Source organism: Dromiciops gliroides, chromosome 1 (genome assembly GCF_019393635.1).
Source record: "Dromiciops gliroides isolate mDroGli1 chromosome 1, mDroGli1.pri, whole genome shotgun sequence".
In the NCBI taxonomy this organism is placed as follows: domain Eukaryota; kingdom Metazoa; phylum Chordata; class Mammalia; order Microbiotheria; family Microbiotheriidae; genus Dromiciops; species Dromiciops gliroides.
In genome coordinates this window covers 10,399,650-10,420,261 of record NC_057861.1, presented here as the reverse complement: position 1 = coordinate 10,420,261, position 20,612 = coordinate 10,399,650, and the positions used below count along the sequence as shown (strand labels likewise).

General features: G+C 51.8%; 1 protein-coding gene across 6 annotated transcripts in view; it reads left to right on the top strand.

Annotated features, from left to right (window-relative positions):
• EMID1 (EMI domain containing 1) overlaps positions 1 to 20,567 on the top strand; it is a 69,995-nt gene extending 49,428 nt beyond the window's left edge. For 2 of the 6 annotated variants that reach the window (XM_043968140.1, XM_043968110.1), the window contains 7 exons: positions 4,750 to 4,839; positions 5,079 to 5,131; positions 5,503 to 5,565; positions 6,060 to 6,104; positions 6,386 to 6,430; positions 12,908 to 12,992; positions 18,545 to 18,812. In XM_043968140.1, the coding sequence (XP_043824075.1) occupies positions 4,750 to 4,839; positions 5,079 to 5,131; positions 5,503 to 5,565; positions 6,060 to 6,104; positions 6,386 to 6,430; positions 12,908 to 12,992; positions 18,545 to 18,684 (521 nt within the window). In that variant the 3' untranslated portion in view covers positions 18,685 to 18,812. Of the gene's footprint in view, positions 1 to 4,749; positions 4,840 to 5,078; positions 5,132 to 5,502; positions 5,566 to 6,059; positions 6,105 to 6,385; positions 6,431 to 12,907; positions 12,993 to 15,289; positions 15,401 to 18,544 lie in introns of those variants that run through there. The other 4 variants (XM_043968119.1, XM_043968092.1, XM_043968101.1 and 1 more) reach the window with 3 other exon arrangements.
• The last annotated feature ends 45 nt before the right edge of the window (positions 20,568 to 20,612 follow it).

Genomic DNA, 20,612 nt, shown 5'->3' with positions numbered 1-20,612 from the left:
ATGGGAAGCTGCCACCCTTTCCTCCCATTTCTCCTCTCTCCTATAACCACACATATAGACACCCTCATACAAAAAGCTACCAGTGGTATAGATTAAGCTAGGAAAGCTCTGCTCCCTGGTGGCCAAATGTGGTCCTGCAGAACTAAGAGACAAGGCTGAATTCTGGCTCTGCTGCTCGTTAGCTAGGGGACATCGGCTAGGCTGCTTCCCTTCCCTGGGCCTCAGTTTCTTCACCTGTAAAATGAAGAGGATTGGACTAAATGATGTGTAAGGTCCCCTACTGCTGTAAATCTACGACTTTGTGCGATCTCTCCTGGCCACTGTCACTCTCCCAGCACACACCAACCAAGGCCCTATCTGGCTCTCAGGTGGAATTTAAGGTTCTCCCTCCCTAAGAGATATTTGCATTTTAGCATGAAACTCCCAAGGAATAACTCTCTAATGGTGGAATTTCAGGCACTGTGATAGTATAGGGAAAGGGAAGTCTGCCCCTAGTGGCTTGGAAAGGCTTTATGGCCTAGGTTCAGATCCTGCCTCTGACTCATTAGGCCAATAACTTAAATTCTCCGGATTTCAGTTACAGGGAAACAGAGGCCCAGAGAGGTGAAGAATTTGAACCCAGGTCCTGTAACTCTAGTTACAGAGCTGTTTCCATGGATCCATGCTAGGGAATGAATGATATATCATGAGTAAAGCGCTTTGAGAACTATACAGGGCAAATGGAAACATGAGATGTTTCTTCCTTTCATCACCATCCTTGTAGTGGCCACCCACTCCATCAGGGCTTTAGGCCAACCCAGCTCAGGGCACCTGTTTAGAATTGTTAGATTTCCATCTGGGAAGGAATTTAGACAGTCATTTGGTCCAAAACCCTTATTTGACAGAATGGGACCAGAGAGGGGAAATGCCTTGGCTCTGGTCACGCCCTTGGAGTTAATAATAGATGATCTTATTTTCAAAAAGAAAAAGGGGTCTGCAAATTCTGGGCCAGTGAACTTGACTTCATTTCTTGTCAAAATTCTCCAGTGTGTTATTAGAGATGGTTAGTGACCAATAGGAAAAGGAAGCAGTAAGTACAGATAGTCAGCAAAGCTTTATCCAAACAAGTCATGCCTAGGCATCCTGAGTTCAAATCCTGCCTCAGACACTTACTAGTATGTGTGACCCTGGGCAAATCACTTAGTTTCTGTTCACCTCAGTTTCCTCATGTGTAAAATGGGAATAATAATAGTGCCTACCTCCAGGGTTGATGTGAGATCTGGGGAGATAACATGTGTAAAGCATTTTGTATAGATTTTATTATGCCACACTAATCTCCATTTCCTTTTGGGATAGGGTTATTAGAGTGGGAGGTCAAGAGAATTCTGTAGGTTAGATAGCATTTATTTAAAAAAAATTTTTTTGGCAGGGTAATGGGGGTTAAGTGACTTTCCCAGGGTCACACAGCTAGTAAGTGTCAAGTATCTGAGGCCCGATTTGAACTCAGGTACTCCTGAATCCAGGGCTGGTGCTCTATCCACTGCGCCATCTAGCTGTCCCCAAATACTTTTTTGTTTTTGTTGTTGTTTTTGGAGGGGCAATGAGGGTTAAGTGACTTTCCCAGGGTCACACAGCTAGTAAGTGTCAAGTGTCTGAGGCCAGATTTGAACTCAGGTCCTCCTGAATCTAGGGCCAGTGCTTTATCCACCATGCCACCTAGCTGCCCCCATTTATTTAAATTTTTACAAAGCTTTTGAAAGTCTCTCATGCTTTTCTTGTAGAAAAGATGGAGGGAAGGAGACTAGAAGATAGCACTATTATATAGATTTGGAATTGGTTGAATGATTGGACTCAGAGTCATCACTAATGGCTGGTTCCACATCACTTTGTTTTTGTTTTTGTTTTTTTTTTTAAGTGAGGCAATTGGGGTTAAGTGACTTGCCCAGGGTCACACAGCTAGTAACTGTTAAGTGTCTGAGGCCGGATTTGAACTCAGGTCCTCCTGACTCCAGGGCTGGTGCTCTATCCACTGCGCCACCTAGCTGCCCCCCCACATCACTTTGGAAGGAGACTCTAGTTGAATGCCACAGGTCTCTGCACTTGGTTCAATGCTATTTAACATTTTTATCTGTGAGTTGCTTAAAGGCATAGATGGAAGGCTTATGAAATTTTTAAGAGACACAAGACTGAAAGGAATAGCTAACATAACAGATAATAGATTCAAAATATTAACAGGCTAGAATGTGGTACAGAATCGAATATGAAATTTAAGAGAGAGAAGGGGCAGCTAGGTGGTGCAGTGGATAAAGCACTGGCCCTGGATTCAGAAGGACTTGAGTACAGATCTGGAAGACACTTGACATTTACTAGCTGTGTGATCCTGGACAAGTCACTTAACCCTCATTGCCCTACAAAAAGAAAGAAAGAAAGAAAGAAAGAAAGAAAGAAAGAAAGAAAGAAAGAAAGAAAGAAAGAAAGAAAGAAAGAAAGAAAGAAAGAAAGAAAGAAAGAAAGAAAGAAAGAAAGAAAGAAAGAAAGAAAGAAAAAAAATTTAAGAGAGAGGAAGAGAAAGACAAAGAGATAGTCTGAAAAAGACCAGGATACCACAAGCTCAATGTGAGCTGATAGTGGAATAGAGCAAAAAGGCTGATGGAATTAGTGTTAAGTGACTTGCCCAAAGTCACACAGCTAGTAAGTGTTGTGTCTGAGGTCGGATTGGAACTCAGGTCCTCCTGAATCTAGGGCTGGTGCTCTATCCACTGCACCCCCTAGCTGCCCCGACTGATGAAATTTTTAATTATACTAAGAGAGTAGAGCTTCCTGGAACAGGAAAGTAATAGTCCCACCTTTCTCTGTCCTAGTCAGACCACATATGGAGCATTGTGCCCAATTCTGGACACCACCGTTTATTAAGGACATCAATGAGCTGGGGTGTCCCAAGGAAGGAAGGCAGCCAGACTGGGGAAGAGCCATGAACCATGTTGTAGTATGAGGAGCATTTGAAGGAAATTAGTTTATTTAACCTGGAGGAGGGAAGCTGCAAGCCTGGGAGTGGTGAGGGAGAAGAAACTTTGTAATACCTTGTTATAATGATTAGCTTCCTTAAAGCCTAGGGGACAATAAATGACCCCTAAGGTTCACATGATTTCTTCTTCACCTCTAGAGAATTTTTTCTAGTAGAAAAATTTGAGTTCAGTCATAATTGCTCTGAGCCCCCTGTTAGGAAAATTCCTGACATCTAGGAAGAGGTTGGGGTTTCTGTCTAACTTTACTTTTATATCTATCTCTAGAGTGCCCAGTCAGGAGTCAGGAGTCAAATATGGTCTCAGACGCTTATTAGCTGTATGGTCCTGGGCAAGTCACTTCACCCTGTTTGCCTCAGTTTCCTAATTTGTAAAATTAACTGGAGAAGGAAATGGCAAACCACTCCAGTATCTTTGCCAAGAAGACCCCAAACAGGGTCACAAAGAGTCAGACATGACCAAAATAACTGAATAACTAGTTAACCACTGGCCTCAGTTTACTGTAAACATTAAAGTTATTATATAATATATTAAACATTTATATAATAGAGTTGTATATTAATACATAATTATATATCTATATATTATTATAAAATACATATCAAAACAGTCTATATTAAGAAAATAACAATGTATTATATATCGGACAAGCACCAGGAAGGCAAGTTGAAGAAAGAGCCAACCTTTTATTGGGATTTTCTCCAATCTATTGTCTTCCGATCTCCACTGTCTACACAGCCATTGGCCCTCCTCAATATGTCTATTCTCTCCCACAGTTCAGCCTTATCTTTACTCCTCAGAAGTGTCTTAGAAAGTCAGTTACTTGCTCCGTCCCCAATCTAGATAACCGCATGGTCTTATCTAGGACCCAGGGGGCACAACAAAATCCACCAGCCAGTTGGAGCAGACCTTTCTGTCAATCTGTTATCATTTCGCTTCAGCCAATGGCTTTCAAAGACTTTGCTCTTAATCTGATAAGACGGGTCCTTACCTGGTTAAGATTGCAGAGCTAAAATGGAGTGGGGTGATTTCAACCTGATCCTTACAACATAAGAATTATATCACCCCATTCATGTGGTAGATCTATTTTATGAAAGAAGGATTGAAAAACAAAACAAAACAAAAAGGGGGCAGCTGGGTGGTGCAGTGGATAAAGCACTGGCCTTGGATTCAGGAGGACCTGAGTTCAAATCCAGCCTCAGATACTTGACACTTAACTAGCTGTGTGACCCTGGACAAATCACTTAATTCTCATTGCCTCAAAACAAAACAAAAAGAAGGACTGGCTTTGTGCTCTTTGACCACAGTAGGCAGAACTGGAAGCAGTGGGTGCAAGTGACAAAAAGGCAAATTTGAACTCAGCACGCAAAAACTTCTCAATGATTAGAGTTGACCCCACGTGAAATGGGTTTTCTCAGGGTAAAAGTGTGGAGGTCTTCAAGTAGAGTCTCAGAGACCACTTGCTGGGGCCTCTGCAGAAAGGTCGGTTCTGAGTTGGGCTGGATGGCATCTGAAGTCCCTTTCACCTAAGAATTTGTGAGAGGGGCAGCTAGGTGGCACAGTGGATAGAGCACCAGCCCTGGATTCAGGAGTACCTGAGTTCAAATCCGGCCTCAGACACTTAACACTTACTAGCTGTGTGACCCTGAGCAAGTCACTTAACCCCAATTGCCTCACTAAAAAAAAAAAGAGAGAGAGAGAGAATGTCAGTGGCCCCTGGCGTCCCTCACCCCCTCTCTCCCTGCAGGAGATCCGCTGCTCTCCAACACCTTCACTGAAAATGGGGGCCTTGGGATCCAGGGGCCTGTGGGCCCACCAGGCCCCGTGGGGCCCATGGGTAAGTTGGGTCCCAGAGCTGAGGAAGCTGGGCAGCCTGATCTCCTGAGGGCGGGGATGGGGCAGTCCTGGGCCCTGGTGTGGCTGGCAGGACAGAAAAGAAAAGAAGGGGCCATGGGGATGGGGGGAGTAACTCGGTCCCCCGGGAGGGAGGCCGTCATCACCCCCTTAGTCTCGGTCCAGTCCAGAAATGGGAGCTTGTCTGACACAGTTGGGGGTTCCCCTCTGCTCTCCTTCCAGGTCCCCCAGGTCCCCCAGGCCCGGTGGGCATTCCAGGCACACCTGGCCACAAGGTGAGTAAATTACCATGCATATATTTATCTGTTCTATCTCCCCCCTCCCATTCCTAAAGGGCAGGGATATACTTTATATCTCTAGTGCCTGACACACAGTTGGTGCTTAATCAATGGTTATTGTGTTAGACTATAACAACCATTAAGTTCTGCTGTTCTGGGAATTTGCTGGGTTCCCAGGGGTCTTCTCCCACCTGCCCTACCCATGGTCCTCCAACAGGCCCCTCACTCGGGCACTGGATGCTCTCTGCGATCCCATCACTGACTCTTCTCTCTGAACCCCCGCCCCTGAGCTGTGCCTCCTGAGTCACCCATCCCCTGGGGGAGATGGGGAGACTGCCAGGCTTGTAATGCTTCCTCTCATTGTTCAGGGTTCACCAGGCCCATCTGGAGCTGATGGAAGCAATGGCCTCCCAGGGGAAAAGGGTGAGCGAGTGAGTACCTGGACCCACCACAGGAGACCTTGCACTGCCCAGGGCCAGAAGACTGTGAGATGGGGGGAAGAGGGGGAGGGACACTGCAAGTTTAGTATGTGACACAGAAGCCACTGTCCTCTGCCCTGGGCAGATTTCAAATGCCTTCCAGCACATCCCCACTCCTTTTACAAAGTGGGAAACTGAGGCCCAGACAGGTTATGAGACCTGCCCAAGGTCACATAACTTAGTAAGTGGCAGAGCTAGAATTGCGGCCCGGGTCCTCCGCTCCAGACGCTGCTGTTTGCACTGGGCCAGAGCTGCTTCTGGATAGGCCTGGGTGTTTCCAGGGTGGGCGGTGGCTGAAAGTATAGAAGGGGCACATCTGAGCAGCCCGCTGGGTACCTGAGAGAGGGAGCCGAGGACAGCATGGAATGGTGCACCCGCCCAGCCCAGGGGAGCCCTCCCTGCTGCCCTCAGTGCCCTGACTCTCCCCATCTCCTCCTTTTGCACAGGGCTTCCAGGGGGAGCCAGGCCCCCGAGGCTTAGCAGGAGAACGGGTAGGTCCCCTCCAGCACCTCTTCCTCCCCTCCTCATCTGTCTTTCCAGCGAGCCGGTGCCAGGCACGTCTCCCCACAAAGGCCCCGGGAGATGAGGAGCTCCCACCCAGGGCTCTCTGCTGAGCCCCCCTGTCCCCGTGCCTTCCCATCCTTCCCTCTCCCCTCAGATATCCCAGGAAAGGGCCATGGCCACCCCAGCCCTAGAAGGCCCCTTGTTCTTGGGCCTCCTAGGGTTCACCTCCCATCTGTCTCTGTCTGTCTGTCTGTCTCTCTTATTTCAGGGTGAACCAGGCCCCAAAGGTGACCCCGGAGAGAAGGGCCACTGGGTAAGATTAGCCCCCAGACTTGGCTAGGAGGCCACATAGGCATCTCTGCCCCAGCCCCTCTCCCCAGTGGGCCCCCAGGGGAGATGGTGTCTGTCCATCCCACCCCTCGTCCCCAGTCTCCAGGCACAGCAGGTTCCCCGTGCCCCAGGGTCTTAGCTTGTGTGCAGGAATGGGGAAGAAGGAGAGCAGACTTCATGGGGGCCTAGTCTATCGCAGAGGGGTCTGGCTCCGAGGCTCCCACAGACCAAGCCCAGGTCTAAGTCCCTCTGCCCTGCGGTCAGTGAGAGGAGGGTCCCAAAGTGTGTGTGTGTGTTGTGGGGGAGGGTGGGGACCCAGAGGGAGAGCTCATGCCCCAGGTAGGCCATTGCTCTCTGTCTCTGCCTCTGCCTCTTGCCCTTCCTTCCCTCCCCCCTAAACCCTTCAGACTCAAATGAAGGACAGAGCTGGGCAGCAGGCCTCACCCTAAGCAGGCCCAAAGCCAAACTACACCATTCATTCATTCATTCGGTCAGTCAGTCAGTCAGTGAGTCAGTCAACAAACACCAGCCCACCACTTACCTGGTGTAGAGCCCCTAGTGGGGGTACCAAGAGATTTTGATAAGACATAGTCCAATACGGAAACAAGACACAAACACAGAAAATTCCAGTGCTCCACATGTGCTGAGTTCCCTAGAGGTGCCACAAAGAAGGTCCGATACCCATGGAGCGGAGCACTGGCACACCCTGGCTCTGTGGGAAATGCTCAGGCCAGTACATCAGGGGGCTCCCCGACCCATCCATCAATTAACGCTCAAAACCTAGAGCAGGAAGGGACCCCAAGTCCAACCCTCATTTTACAGAAGAGGAAACCAAGGCCCAGGCAAGTGACGTGACTTGCCCAGGATCACCGAGGAAGGATCCTGGGGTCAGGCCCTCAGAGAGCATCTAGAGAGGGCAGATCACTGTGCCAATTACCGGAGATACAAAGAAAGTCAAAAACAGCTCCTGCCCTCAGGGAGCAGACAGGCTAATGAGGGAGACTGTGTGCAAACACCTATATACATACAGGCATATGCGGGAGAAGTTGGGGATAATCACCAGGGAGAAGACATTAGAATCCAGAGAGGTCTGGAAAGGCTTCCTAGAGAAGGTAGGATGAGCAGGGAGGGCATCCCAGGCATGAGGCACAGGAAAAGAAAACATCCAGAGTCTGGAGATGTCTTGTGTCATGTGTGAGAAACAGCAAAGAGGCGTGTGTCACTAGATCACTTCTTGGATTGGATAAGACTGGGCTGGATCAGAAGCAGAGAAGCACTGTGTCCCAGGGACAAAGATTTGTCTGCATCAGTAGATCATAGAATATATGGAAAGCAGTTAAGCCTGGAGTAAAAGACCACTAGCCAGAGGAGATGAAACTTGACTCATCATCAGCAATAGGGAGCCATGGGAGATGTTTGAGCAGAAGAGTGACATAAAGCATTCTTTAAAGGTTAGTTGTTATTCTTAATATGAAGGTAGAAGTCTGGAGGATGGATGGGAGGGGGAAATAGGGAAGGCCAGGAGACCCAGCAGGGAACCATTCTGACAGTCTAGGCAGGTGATAACAAGGGCCTGCTACAGGATAAAAAGCAAGGAACAGAAATGAGAGCTATTGAGGATGGAATGTAGAGTCCTAGATTCATTGGGAGGTAGCTTGGGAAAGGATGCAGCACTGGGAGTCAGCAGCCCTCAATTTGACTCCTGGTTCTAGCCCTGGCTGGGTCACCTTGGGTGAGTCCCTTCCCTTGGCTGCAGGCTTCAATTTCCTCACGGGACTGGACAGACCCCCTCACAGAGAGGGAGGCTGGAGCCCAGAGAGGGAAAGGACTTGCCCAGGGTCTCCCCAGCAGTCAGTGGCAGAACTGAGATGAAGGATGGAAAACAATTGTTGCTCCCACATTTCCACCCTCATTCCTCCATTTCAGAGCAAATCCACCAACCCTTCCAAGATCTGGGGGGATCATAGGACCTATAGCTGCAAGGGTCCTCAGAGACTGAGTCCAACCCCCTTATTTTACTCAGGAGGAAACTGAGGCACAGGGAGAAATGGCCTGCCCCAGGTCACACAGCTAGTAAGCATTAAAGAAAGATTAGGGCTGGGGACCTCAGGCTCCCGAAGCTGTGCTCTCCACCAGGGAGACGGGAAGCCTAGAAGCCCTCCCTCACTCATGCACACAAGAAATGCATGGTCAGAGAGGCAGGTCTAGGAACTACCTTCCATTCAGGAGACACAGTAAAAAGGGAAGCAGGACCCAGCAACAGACCAGCAACAGACACATACGCGCACATACAAACATGCAAACCAGCAACAGACACACAAATCAGGCAATACCAGGGCACCTTTCTCTGTTCCTGATGGTGGGGATCAGGGAACGATACAGCTGCGGGAACGGGCTCCTTCCCCCAACTCCAGTCCTGCATGCCACCCCCTCCGTCTGCTCAACCCCCCTCATACCTCCACCCCCGTTGGGAGGTCCCTGCTATCTCTTAGGCTTCCCTGGAATTGGGGTGACTCCAGGGCCTTGCTCTCTGTACCTCTCTGGGGCTCGCGGAGCTGACAGGGGCATCTGGCTAGGCCTCTCTGCTGCCTACCTCCCACCCCCAAATCTCCTATTGCCCCCCTATTCCCATTCCTTGCCCACTGCCCACCTCCAGCCCTCCCCTATGATGTATGATGCTCCCAGGATTTCCTGTGCTTCTAACCCTCAGGTAGGCCCGTCCTAGGACCAGCCACAGGGCAACATACCCTTTCTCCTTTATTTATTACTAGTACTATTATTTTTGGACCAAAGCTATAGATTTCATCATTAGAGAAAACTCCCTCCACTGATACAAGTTAGCACCTACTCAGCAACTTATGTCTTTTTTTATTTGTTTTTTGTTTTTGTTTTTGTTTTTTTGTTGGGCAATGAGGGTTAAGTGACTTGCCCAGGATCACACAGCTAGTAAGTGTCAAGTGTCTGAGGCCGGATTTGAACTCAGGTCCTCCTGAATCCAGGGCCGGTGCTTTACCACTGTGCCACCTAGCTGCCCCCAGCAACTTATGTCTTAAGAGTTTCTTGGGACCCTGAGAGGTTCGATTCCCTAACTAGGGTCATATAGTCAGTATGGAACAGAGGCAAGCCCAGAAGTCAGGGTTTCCTGTCTCTGCAGCTAGAGAGCGCTTTAGCCAACACTACGCGCTGCCTCTGAGTATGACTCTTCTCTTTGATCATATTGTAACATGAGAGTAACAATCCCCGTCGAAATCATAAGATCATGGATGTAGGGGGCAGCTACATGGCACAGTGGTTAAAGCACCGGCCCTGGATTCAGGAGTACCTGAGTTCAAATCAGGCCTCAGACACTTAACACTTACTAGCTGTGTGACCCTGGGCAAGTCGCTTAACCCCCATTGCCCCGCAAAAAAAAAAAAAAAAAAAAAAAAAAAAAAAAAAGATCATGGATGTAGAACTGGAAAGGACCTAAGAGAATATCTAGACCAACCCCCTGATTTTATAGATGAGGAGGCTGAGAGATGATAAGGTGACTTGGCCAAGGTCACACAGTTGGTAGTAAATGTCTGAAGCAGAAATTGAACCCATTAGTCACAGAACCAAGCCTTGATCTCCCATATCCTAGGCTGTATTTCCCACACCTAGCCCTCTCTCTCTCCCCTTCCCAGCTCCCTCCCCACCCCCTTCTAGCCCCCAACCACCCCCTCCCCTATATGCCTGATAGGTACCAGGGACCCTGCCCGCATGCCCCTTGTGCCCCTGCCTGTGCCTAGCCTGCTGCTCCCCAAGAAGGCTGATGGAAGGGGGAGGCATGCCGGGGTGCATGAGGTTGGTGGGGAGGGGTCCTGGGAAGAACAGTTACCCTGATCTCTGGTGCTTTGAGGGTTCCAAATCACTCTGCCTACAATGACCTTGTAAGGTGGTGTGAAGATTATTATGCCCATTTCACAGGGGAAGAAACAGGTTCAGGGAAGGGAAGGGACTTGCCCAGGGTCACATAGCTAGTAAGAAGTAGATCCAGAACTCCAAACCTGGTACTCTGACGCCAAGTCTAGCATGTCAGCCTTGGAAGGCAACTAGGACCAAGAAGTAGATAAGAGGGGGGCCTCTCACCAAGGTGGGATATTTAGGGTGAAGACCTGAATTCATAAGGCAAATCATCACTCTGCGGCTTCGATTAGCCTGGTTAACCTCAATTAGTGGGCCCCTCTGATTTCACCCCACCTGGTACCACCTCCAAAGAAGGCCTCATAACTAGGTTCCCACCCCCAACACCTCTGAAACTGCCTTTTGGGGGACTCATCTAATGCCATAGGGAACCCTGATATAAATGAGGGAGGCCAGATGGTGTGATCTGTCCCAGGCACTGTAGTGACCCTTAGGGACCTCTCTGGACCCCCAGCCCTTCCAGGAACAGTCCCTCAAGGCCCAGGTTCATAGATTGAGAGCTAGAAGAAATCTTAGAGGCAATTGAGTCCAAGCCAGTGTGATGTTTAAAATCTATATTGTGGTCGCCTTAAATTAGAAGCTTTAGCACCAGTCTTTGGGCATTAAACATTTATTAAAGCATAGAGGTATTTACAAGGAGTTCAGAAAGTTAAGAAAAGGCCTATCTAGCCTAGAGTTCCAGCCTGGTTGGGTTCTTCCTCAAGCCACCCCCCCTCCCCCCCTCCCCGCCATGAGCCTGCTTCAATCAGGAACTCTCCAGCAAACTGATTGTGGAAGCTTTTTATAGGTCTGGAACAGAGGCGGTCCTCACACACTGCTTCAAGCTGATTGGTTGGTGTCATCCAAATCCATTGGTTCTGAAGGTGTTCTCAAGTTGAGTTCACAATCTAGCTTCTGAGAACAATATCTTCTTAAGGGCTAGCCAGGTGTGATTACAATCCAATTAACTTGAAGTAGGCTAATCAGCAGTCAATCACTCTCACTTGATTCAATCAGTCTAGATTAATCTCCAGGTGGGTCTTTGAGTATCTGCTAAATCCTATTATTTCATCACACCAGTCATTTTACAGATGAGAAATCTAAGGCCCAGAGAGGGAAGGGACTGGTCCAGGGTCACACAGCTTTCTGAGGCAGAATTCCCACTCAGGCCTTCCCAAGGACACATCCTGAGGAAAGGAGAATGATGCAGCAATGAGGGCCCAAGAACAGATGTCCAGTGGAGTAAGAAGTGTAGACACACCTGGCCCTTTGCCCGTTAGGAAAGATCTACAAAAAAGGCTGCCTAACCTGTATGAGTATTCCTGGTCTCCTGGGCAACCACCAAATTGCCCAACAGCGACATCTTGTGGCCAAAGTCAGCCTTACACAGAGCTTTAGACCCATCAGACTCCAACCAAAAGGGGCTTTACAGATCAGCCCAGTCCTGCCCCTTCATTTTACAAAGGAGGAAACTGAGTCCAGGGAAGACGAAGTGACTTGCTTGTGGCCACACAAGGGGTTTGTGGAGTGAGGAACTCCCCAGACACTGGCCTGCCCGGGAGGCTCCCTTTTTGTTGTTGTGAGATATCTGTAAAGCTCTTAGCACAGCATCTAGTACACAGTAGGCACTTAATAAATGCTTGTTTGTCCACCACCATCCCCAGCAAAGAAATGGAAAGAGCTCTAGCTCTAGAACCAGAGGATCTAGGTTTAAATTTCTGCTCTCTTGCTAGTCACCTGTGTGACCAGAGGCAAGTCCTTTCTGTCTGAGCCTCAGTTTCCTTACCTGTAAAATCATAGATTCATCCATTTAGAGCTAGAAGGGACCTACTAAGCGATCCAGTCCAACTCTCCCCCCCCCATTCTGCAGATGAGAAAACAGGACCCTTCCAGCTCTAATCCTTGACCCAATAACCCTCGCTGTGTGACTGTGGACAAGTCACTTGAGTCCTGTAGAATTTCAGCTGTGTCCCTGTGACAGAAGCCAGGGAAAGCCTCACTGGGCCTCAGTTTCCTCCTCTGTAGAATGAAGGGGTTAGATTTGAGGTCCGTCCTGCTTCCCGACAGCCTGAATCTGCTTCTGTGCCCCCTACACTGCCCCCTCCTGGTTCTGCTCCCCCCAGGGCCACAAAGGACAAGGCGAACCCCCTTTCCACCTAACAGCCTTGCCAACACATCCCCAATACAGCTGGATCTGGGGTAGAGCTCAGGATCAGCTGCAAAGCATCCCCCACTGGAATCTGTGTGGGGGTTTGGGGGGCTCACCAGGTCTGCTTGTCCTCCTGTGCCCCCTTCCTCACCCTGCCCCAGGCCCTCTGCCCACCCATCTGTGCATCAGTCCCTGGGCTGTGGCAGAATGCTGAGGGAGCCTGCCGGGAGTGCATGGCCTTGGATGGGGGGTGGGGCGGCCAGGCCGGGCTTTGCCAGTCTCTTCCCCTCCCCCCATTTCCGACGTGTCCTTAGCCTGGAATGGAACCAACCCCTCCCCCAGCCTGGGGACCCCCTTCACGGCTGTATCTGTCTCTTTCCTCCACAGGGGGAGGGTTTGCACCAACTACGCGAGGCTTTGAAGATTTTAGCAGAAAGGGTTTTAATCTTGGAAACAATGATTGGGCTCTATGGTGAGTAGAGACAGACAGACTGACAAATGGCCTGCCCAGTGCAGGGCACGTGGAGGGAGAGAGGGGTGCCCAGGCCCCCCTGGCCTCTGCCACAGCCACACAGCTAGAAGTCCCCAGTGGGGGACCAGCACACGGACAAGGGGAGGTGATCGATGGCAGCCAGGGAAGCCTGCCCATGACGTATGTGACTGGACCAGGTGGCATCATGGGGAATGGGTCACCTCCCCATCATGTCTGAGGTCCCCTGCTAGGCTAGGATGGAGCTGTCCCTGCCCTTCACCCTGGCCCCTGCATCTGCTGGACTGAAGGACTTCAAAGATAACAGGACCAGATCCCAGAGCACTAGGTCTATGTAGGTCATAGGACCAAATCCTGGAGCTTTGTGAGTGATGGAACCAGAGCCCACCACTCTAGGTTCTTCTGAGTGATAAAGCCAGATCCTGGAGCTGCAGGGCTCTGTGTGTGACAGAAGCAGAGTTTACTACTCTAGAATTCTGAGTGATAGAGCCAGATCCTGGAGCTGTATGGCTTTGTGAATGACAGGACTGGAGCCCACTACTCTTGATTATTATCTGTGATAGAGCCAGATCCTGGAGCTGCAGGGCTTTGTTCATGATGGAAGCAGAGCCCACTACTCTAGAATTTTATTAGTGATAGTCAGATCCTGGAGCTGCAGGGCTTTGTGCATAATGGAAGCAGAGTCTACTACTCTAGAATTTATGAGCGATAGGACCGGATTCTGAAACCAGAAGGCTTTGTGGATCACACAAGCAAAACCTACTACGCTTGATTTTTCTAAGTGATAGAGCCAGATTCTGGAGCTGCAGGATTTTGTGGGTGATAGATTCAGGAGTTGCAGGGCTTTTGGGATGATGACAGAAACAGAGTCTACTACTTTAGAATTTTATGAGTGGGGGCAGCTAGGTGGCACAGTGGATAGAGCACCGGCCCTGGAGTCAGGAGGACCTGAGTTCAAATCCGGCCTCAGCCACTTAACACTTACTAGCTGTGTGACCCTGGGCAAGTCACTTAACCCCAATTGCCTCACTAAAAAATAAAGAAAGAAAGAATTTTATGAGTGATAGAGGCAGATCCTGGAGCTATAAGGCTTTGTGAATGACAGGACTGGAGCCCACAATTCTTGATTATTATCTGTGATAGAGCCAGATCCTGGAGCTGCAGGGCTTTTGTGAATGACAGAAGCAGAGCCCACTACTCTAGAATTTTTTAATAATAGAGCCAGATCTTGGAAGTACAGGGTTTTGTGGGTGATAGAGTCAGATCCTGGAGCTTCAGTGCTTTGTGGAGCCCACCACTCTTAATTCTTTTAAATGATAGAGCCAGATCCTGGAGCTGCAAGGCTTTGTGGGTGATAGAGCCAAATCATGAAGTTGGAGGGCTTTGTGGATAGCAGAAACTACTCTAGAATTTTATAAGTGATAGAGCCAAATCCTAGAGCTGCAAGACTTTATGGGTTGTAGAGCCAGATTCTGGAGCACAGCTTTGTGGATGGCAATGTGACAGAGCTCCATCCTGAGGAAGGGCCAGTGTACTGGGAGATGGCAGGGGATCTTGCTGGCCCTAACAAGATGGTAACAGCTGTCATCTCCATAGAACTCTAACACCCAGACGCTATTATGGGTGTTGCTATGGTCTCCATTTTTCAGACAAGGCTCAGGGCCTCACAGTAAGTGATTCCAAGGGAAGCTACCACTGGGCCTTGGGGGAAAAGTGAGCCCCCTGGCATGGGCATCAGAGAGCTAAGAGGCTGGTCAAATGCCAGATTCCTTCTTGGCGGGTCCCCATGAGGGGCCCTCTGTGTCCTTCCAGTGCCTCTCTGGGCCCTGGACCCGTCTCCCCAAAGAATCTCCTCTAGCCTTAGATAGAAATGAAGTACAGCACCCATTTCCCGGGGGGGGGGGTGTCCTGCCCAGCACGTTCCCATTAGCACTGGGGCCTAGATCAGTGTCAGAGGCCAGTAGTCTTCCATCCCACAACCACACAGCTTCACAGTGATGGCCACATCCACCCTGGCATTCACAAAGGGTGGTCAGGGCAGGGATTCCTGCCCTGCTCCTCTAGTTGGGGAAGATGAGGCTCACATGGGGCAGTGATTCTCCCAAGGGGGCATTCCCAGGCTCTCCCTGCCAAGGCCCTTCCCTGCCGCCTCGCCGTGCCTGCCCAGACCAGCATAGAGGTGACCCCGCTGTCCGGGTCTCCCCCCTTCTCCCCACCCTTGCGGAGGCCAGAGCCCACGGATGGATCTGTACTCTCTGCTCTTCTCGATCTCCCATTAGGCCATTAGCTTACAAACCTTCCTACAGCAGCAGCAGGCTCAGCTGGAGCTCCTGGCCAGACGGGTCACCCTGTTGGAGGCTATCATTTGGCCAGGTAACCGAGGAGAGGCCGCCCCCCCACCCTGGGGGCTGGGGGGCTCGGGGAGGGCCAGAGAAGCACCGCCCCGGCAGGAGAGCCGGCTGAAGGGGGCGCTAGAAAGCACGGAGCAACACACAGAGGCTCAGGGAGAACTTGCCCATGCCCAGCCTGGGACCATAGAGAAGGAGGAGGGCCTCAAGAGCCCTAGGGCAGAGAATGGCAGAGCTGGGAGGGGACCATGGGATGTCAGGGCTGGGAAGGCCTTAGAACAGGGGATGGCAGAGCTGGGAGGGACCTAAGAACTGGGAAGGTCGGAGCTGGAAGGACCTTAGAACAGGGGATGTCAGAACTGGGAGGGCCTGAGAACAGGGGATGGCAGAGCTGGGAGGGGCCTGAGAACAGGGGATGGCAGAGCTGGGAGGGCCTGAGAACAGGGGATGTATCCTCAGCATTTAAGTCCAAAAAGTAAATGAATAGAAACCATGCATGCCCGCCTTGTCCCTGACTGGCTACACAGGAGATACGAGGAATTCTCACTGAATAGTTTAAATTCTTGCCTCATGGAGGGAATCTGATTTCCCAACCTGGACCCTCCAGGCCAGGCAGGAGCAAAGGAGATGTGGCTTCCTGCCTCCCTCCAATTGCTAAGACCAGAGAAACCAGGGATCATGTCGGGTTCTGTATGCAAATCCTCCTGTCTGTCTTTCCTGCTTTCCTGGCTTAGCAGGAGTCTTAAAATAGTCTCTATTATTCACCTGCAGTATGACCTCCCTGGGTGTGAACACTCCTGGGTGTGAATGCCTCTTTGGTGTGCTGCCCCTCAAGCAGGTTTTCTCCTTTTAAGTTTGATCTCCAATTAGAGAATAAAAAGGGTTTGGTGCATCTACCAGCAGTCAGGAGGCCTTCCCTGGCCCCTAAATTTAACGTTTTCAAAATGCCTTCTCCTGCTGATGCTTGGGTAGTTGAAGGTCTTGCAAATTCTCTTCAGGGCCACCCAAAGGGAAGGAGGCCTGACACTTCTGGGATCGGTTGGAAAGGCCTAGTCTTGTGTTTCCAGCTGTCTGCTGGGAACTTGGAGGCTTAGGAAGGCTTCCCATAGTCTGGCTCTTTATTAGGCCAGACTTCTGCTCCTTTGACATTTCCTGTTCTAAAGCCCTTCCTAGTCCTGACATCCCCTGTTCTAAGCTCCCTCCCAGCCCTGACATTTCCTGTTCTGAGACCCCTCCCAGCCCTGATGTTCTATTCTAAGGCCTCTTCCTGGCCTGACATCCCCTGTTCTAAGGTCCCTCCCAGCCCCGATATCCCCTGTTCTAAGCTCCCTCCCAGCCCTGACATTTCCTGTTCTGAGACCCCTCCCAGCCCTGATGTTCTATTCTAAGGCCTCTTCCTGGCCTGACATCCCCTGTTCTAAGGTCCCTCCCAGCCCTGACATCCCCTGTTCTAAGCTCCCTCCCAGCTCTGACATTTCCTGTTCTGAGACCCCTCCCAGCCCTGATGTTCTATTCTAAGGCCTCTTCCTGACCTGACATCCCCTGTTCTAAGGACCTTTCTAATCAAACAGTGAAGGTCTTATTTTTCCCATTTCCTCACCTGACCCTGAGAGATCAAAGTATGGTGAATTCAATCTTAGGATCGGAGGTTTGTGCTGGAAAGAATCTGGAGGCCATCCAGTCCAGCCCCCTCATTCTACAGAGAAGGAAACAGGCCCAGAGAGGTCAAGCTGCTTCCCCGAGATCACACAGCTGGTTGGTAACAGCTCTCTTGCCTGGCAGGTGCCAGTCCTTTTCTCGCACCCTTCAACACAAAGCTTAGTAAAGGACCTCGGGAGCTGGCTGACAGGACCCCCTCCCAGCAGCCTCTCAGGGGTGCAGGAAGCAAGGCCTTCCCAGCCAAGCCCAGAGCCCTGGCCTGCTCCCTCTGGGCAGCACAGGAAAAACTTGCCATCCATCTCCAAGAGGTGGGCTGGATGTTTGCTCATCAGCGGGCCTACTGCCAACCAACACCTCATTGAGGAAAGAGCCGCTGGCTCCAGAAGGCCCCTGAGAGGGGACACATTTGGTATGAATCTGGACTTATATGACAGGTGAGTCAACCGAGTCTGAGCCCCAAATGGCTCCATTAACACAGGATCATCCACGCAGGGGGCCCAGGGCGGCTAGGAGGGCCTAGAACAGCCCTGGGTACATGGAAGGGACCCAGCTAAGACTCCAAATAGACAAGGACCCTCGGAGATCACCTAGTCCCAGAATCTCAGACCCAGAAAACTTCACAGGCCACGGGCTTCTCCAACTTGTGCTTACACAGGAATCTGCTCCAACACCATCCCTGACAAGTGATGTCATCCAGCTTTTGCCTGAAGACCTCCATTGATGGGGAACTCACTACCTGACGAGGCATCCCATTTAGTTCATTAGGTACAGGTATCAAGCCGAATCTACCGCCTTCCGCTGGTCCTGCTCCCACTCTCCTGGGCCAGAGAGAACTAGTCTGCAGTTACTGAAAGCAGCTGTCATGTCCCCTGAGTCTTCTCCTCCCCGACCCAATCGTTGCCAGTTCCTCCAACTGCTTATTCAGACAAGTGCCTGGAGAGGGAGCTGTCCAGCCTTCTCCTGTGTGAGGAGGAGGAACCTGACACCCAGAGAAGGAAGAGGTCCAGTCCTATGCAGCCCAGGGCTCCTGCCTCCCAAGCCAGGGGCAGAGGGGGCACGTGGAGGTCTCTTCCAGCCTCAGTTTCCCCTTCTCTAACAGGGGATAGCGTTGGTCCTTAAGAGGCAGAGAAAGGTGGAGATGGAAGTAGGAACTAGAAGCGGTGAGAGAAGAGGGACCCGGGGTCAGGACCCAGGCCCCCGGGAGAATGTGTTTGGAATCCCCTACAGATGAGTTTGCCAAGAGTGGCCGTGAGATCCTTAGATAGGCGGCATCAAGGGCTCCATTTGTGCTGCAAGTACCGAGCGGTCTCTCCCTGCTGGCCTGGCTTTGGCCCTCCCAGAGGTCAGCTCAGCACCGCCCCCCCCTTCTCTCCTCTAGTTCTTTCTCTGGCCCCTCCCCAGGGGAGCCGCCCACCCCAGGGTCTCTCTCCCATGAGGCACCCAAAAGAGGGGCCCATTGGGAGACTCCCCGATCATGGCCCCGGGAATGGGGCTGGAGTAACCCTCTCTCTTGGCTTCCCCTGGCAGAACCGGACCTTGGCTCTGGAGCAGGGCCCCCCATCGCTGGAGCCTCAGGCTTTCCTCGGGGCAAGCGGGCCGGAGGAGCGGCCCCCTACCGCATCGTCTCCCGTCTCCTGGCCCAAGGAAGTGAAGACCACAAGGACTAAACCTGGTCTGCTCGGGCACCAAGCCGGGCTCGGGACATACCCCCCTCCCACCTTGGACCCCTTCCAGGCTCCCACAGCCTGGTCCCCAGGGATACGCTATCTATTTATTGGAGGGAGCTGCCAGGCCCAGGTATGCAGAGCAGCAGCAGGGAGACTAGACCCAAACTGTCCCCTCCGGCCATCTGCAGGTGGGAGGACCTGGCTCCCTGCAGGTGGCTCCCAGCTGGGGGGGCCAGGCCTCTCCCCTCCCATATCCTCTGCCTAGGGGCTTCCAGGGCCTGGAAGAGGGGGTCACCTCAGGCCCTGAGCGGAAGGACTGGCAGGACGCAGGATCCCAACCCAGCCTTGTCACCAACTTGCCCCTCTGGGCCTGGGCTCCTCCACAGCTAGGCCGGGGGAAGGGGTCTCAAGCGTTGGAAGGGACCTGTCTGGAGCAGGTTTCCACCCTGTGCCCTCCTTTCATCTAGCCTTCCCCTCCCCCACATTCACTTTACAGGGGAGGAAACTGAGGCCCAGAAGCTCATAGATAGAACCTTGTGGGTCCTGTCGTCTCACCCCTCCTCTGGAAAATGGAAGTGACTAGCCCAAAGTCACCCAGGCAGCAAAGAGCAAAGACGGGATTGGAATCCAGGCCCCGGACTCTGTGTGCAGTGTTCTGGGAGATGAGGGAGATACAGGATAGTGAGGAATGGGTGTGGAAATGCCAAAGCAGCTCTGGCTGGCCCCTTCTGAGGGCTGCCCCTGGCCCGGGAAGCCCACCAGTGAGGATGCTGGGTCCCCCCCCCCACCTGCCACCATCTCCCCTTTGTGTAAACCACAGCTAGGAGTTGGGGCGGGGGGGCGCTGACGGCCTATCAGAGCTAGAGAGGCGCTGGGAGGCCATCAGTCTGCCTCTTCCCTCCCCACGCCCCCATTTCTGCAGAGGCTTCTCCCCAAAATGTGGTGCTGCCCTCCCCTTCCAATCCCCCACTTGGTACTTGTGGTGCTATATTTCCCCTCCAAACTCTTAAGTTCAAGTGCCAGCTGGTCCTCTGATGGAGGGAAGGGGCAGGGCAGGATCCTCCTGACCCAAGTGGCCTCCTCAGAGATGGGTGAGCCCCAGGCTCCCCGACATCGCAGCTTGTTCCCTCACAGGACCCCTTGCATAGTCCCCAGGGCACAGGGGGTCAACAGCACGGAGGGAGGGGCAGCCAGATGCTGGCGGCCACTCTAGGCTGGGGGAATTGGCAATAAAGATCCCTCCTGCTCCATTTGGTCCTGCTGGGGGGGCCGGGGTGAGTGGGCAGGGTGGGCATTTTGCTGTAGCTGGGGGGGGAGGGAAGGAGCAGGCTGGGCCCCCAGACTCCTGGCTTCTATTCCCACGGCCCCCCTGACCCTTTCATGGAGAGCTTCCTAATCATGGGGGCTGATCCAAAGCTGTGGGAGTGGGGGCTGGCTGCATTCCAGGTGGGGGACCCAGAGGAGGCGAGGGTCAGAGCAGCCCCCAGGTCTCCCTGGGCACTTACCCAGAATCCTGCAGGCCCTTTGGCTCTCCTTCTCTGTCTGGCCTTTAGCCCTGGCTCCAAGGCCCAGTTCCACTGTGTTCTCCTGGCCTGGGTCCCTAAGGGGTCTGCCTTATTCTCACAGCCCAGCCTAGCACACTGTCCCCAACCAACTGTCTGGCTCCTCCTTAACTGACAGGATGCCATGGAGAGAAGGGCGGATTCAGAGTCAGAAGACCTGGGTTCAAATCCAGGCTCTGCTACTTTCCACCTGTGGGATCATGGGAAAGGACACAGGCTCTGACTCCTCACCTGTAAAGTGAACTTAGATCCTCTGAAGTCCCTTCCAGCTCAGTCTATGGCATCTCCAGAGCCATAACTAAGGTGTACACAGTGAGACTTTGCCCCAGGGTGCCGAAATCTCTGCCAAGAGCACTTGGGGACTCG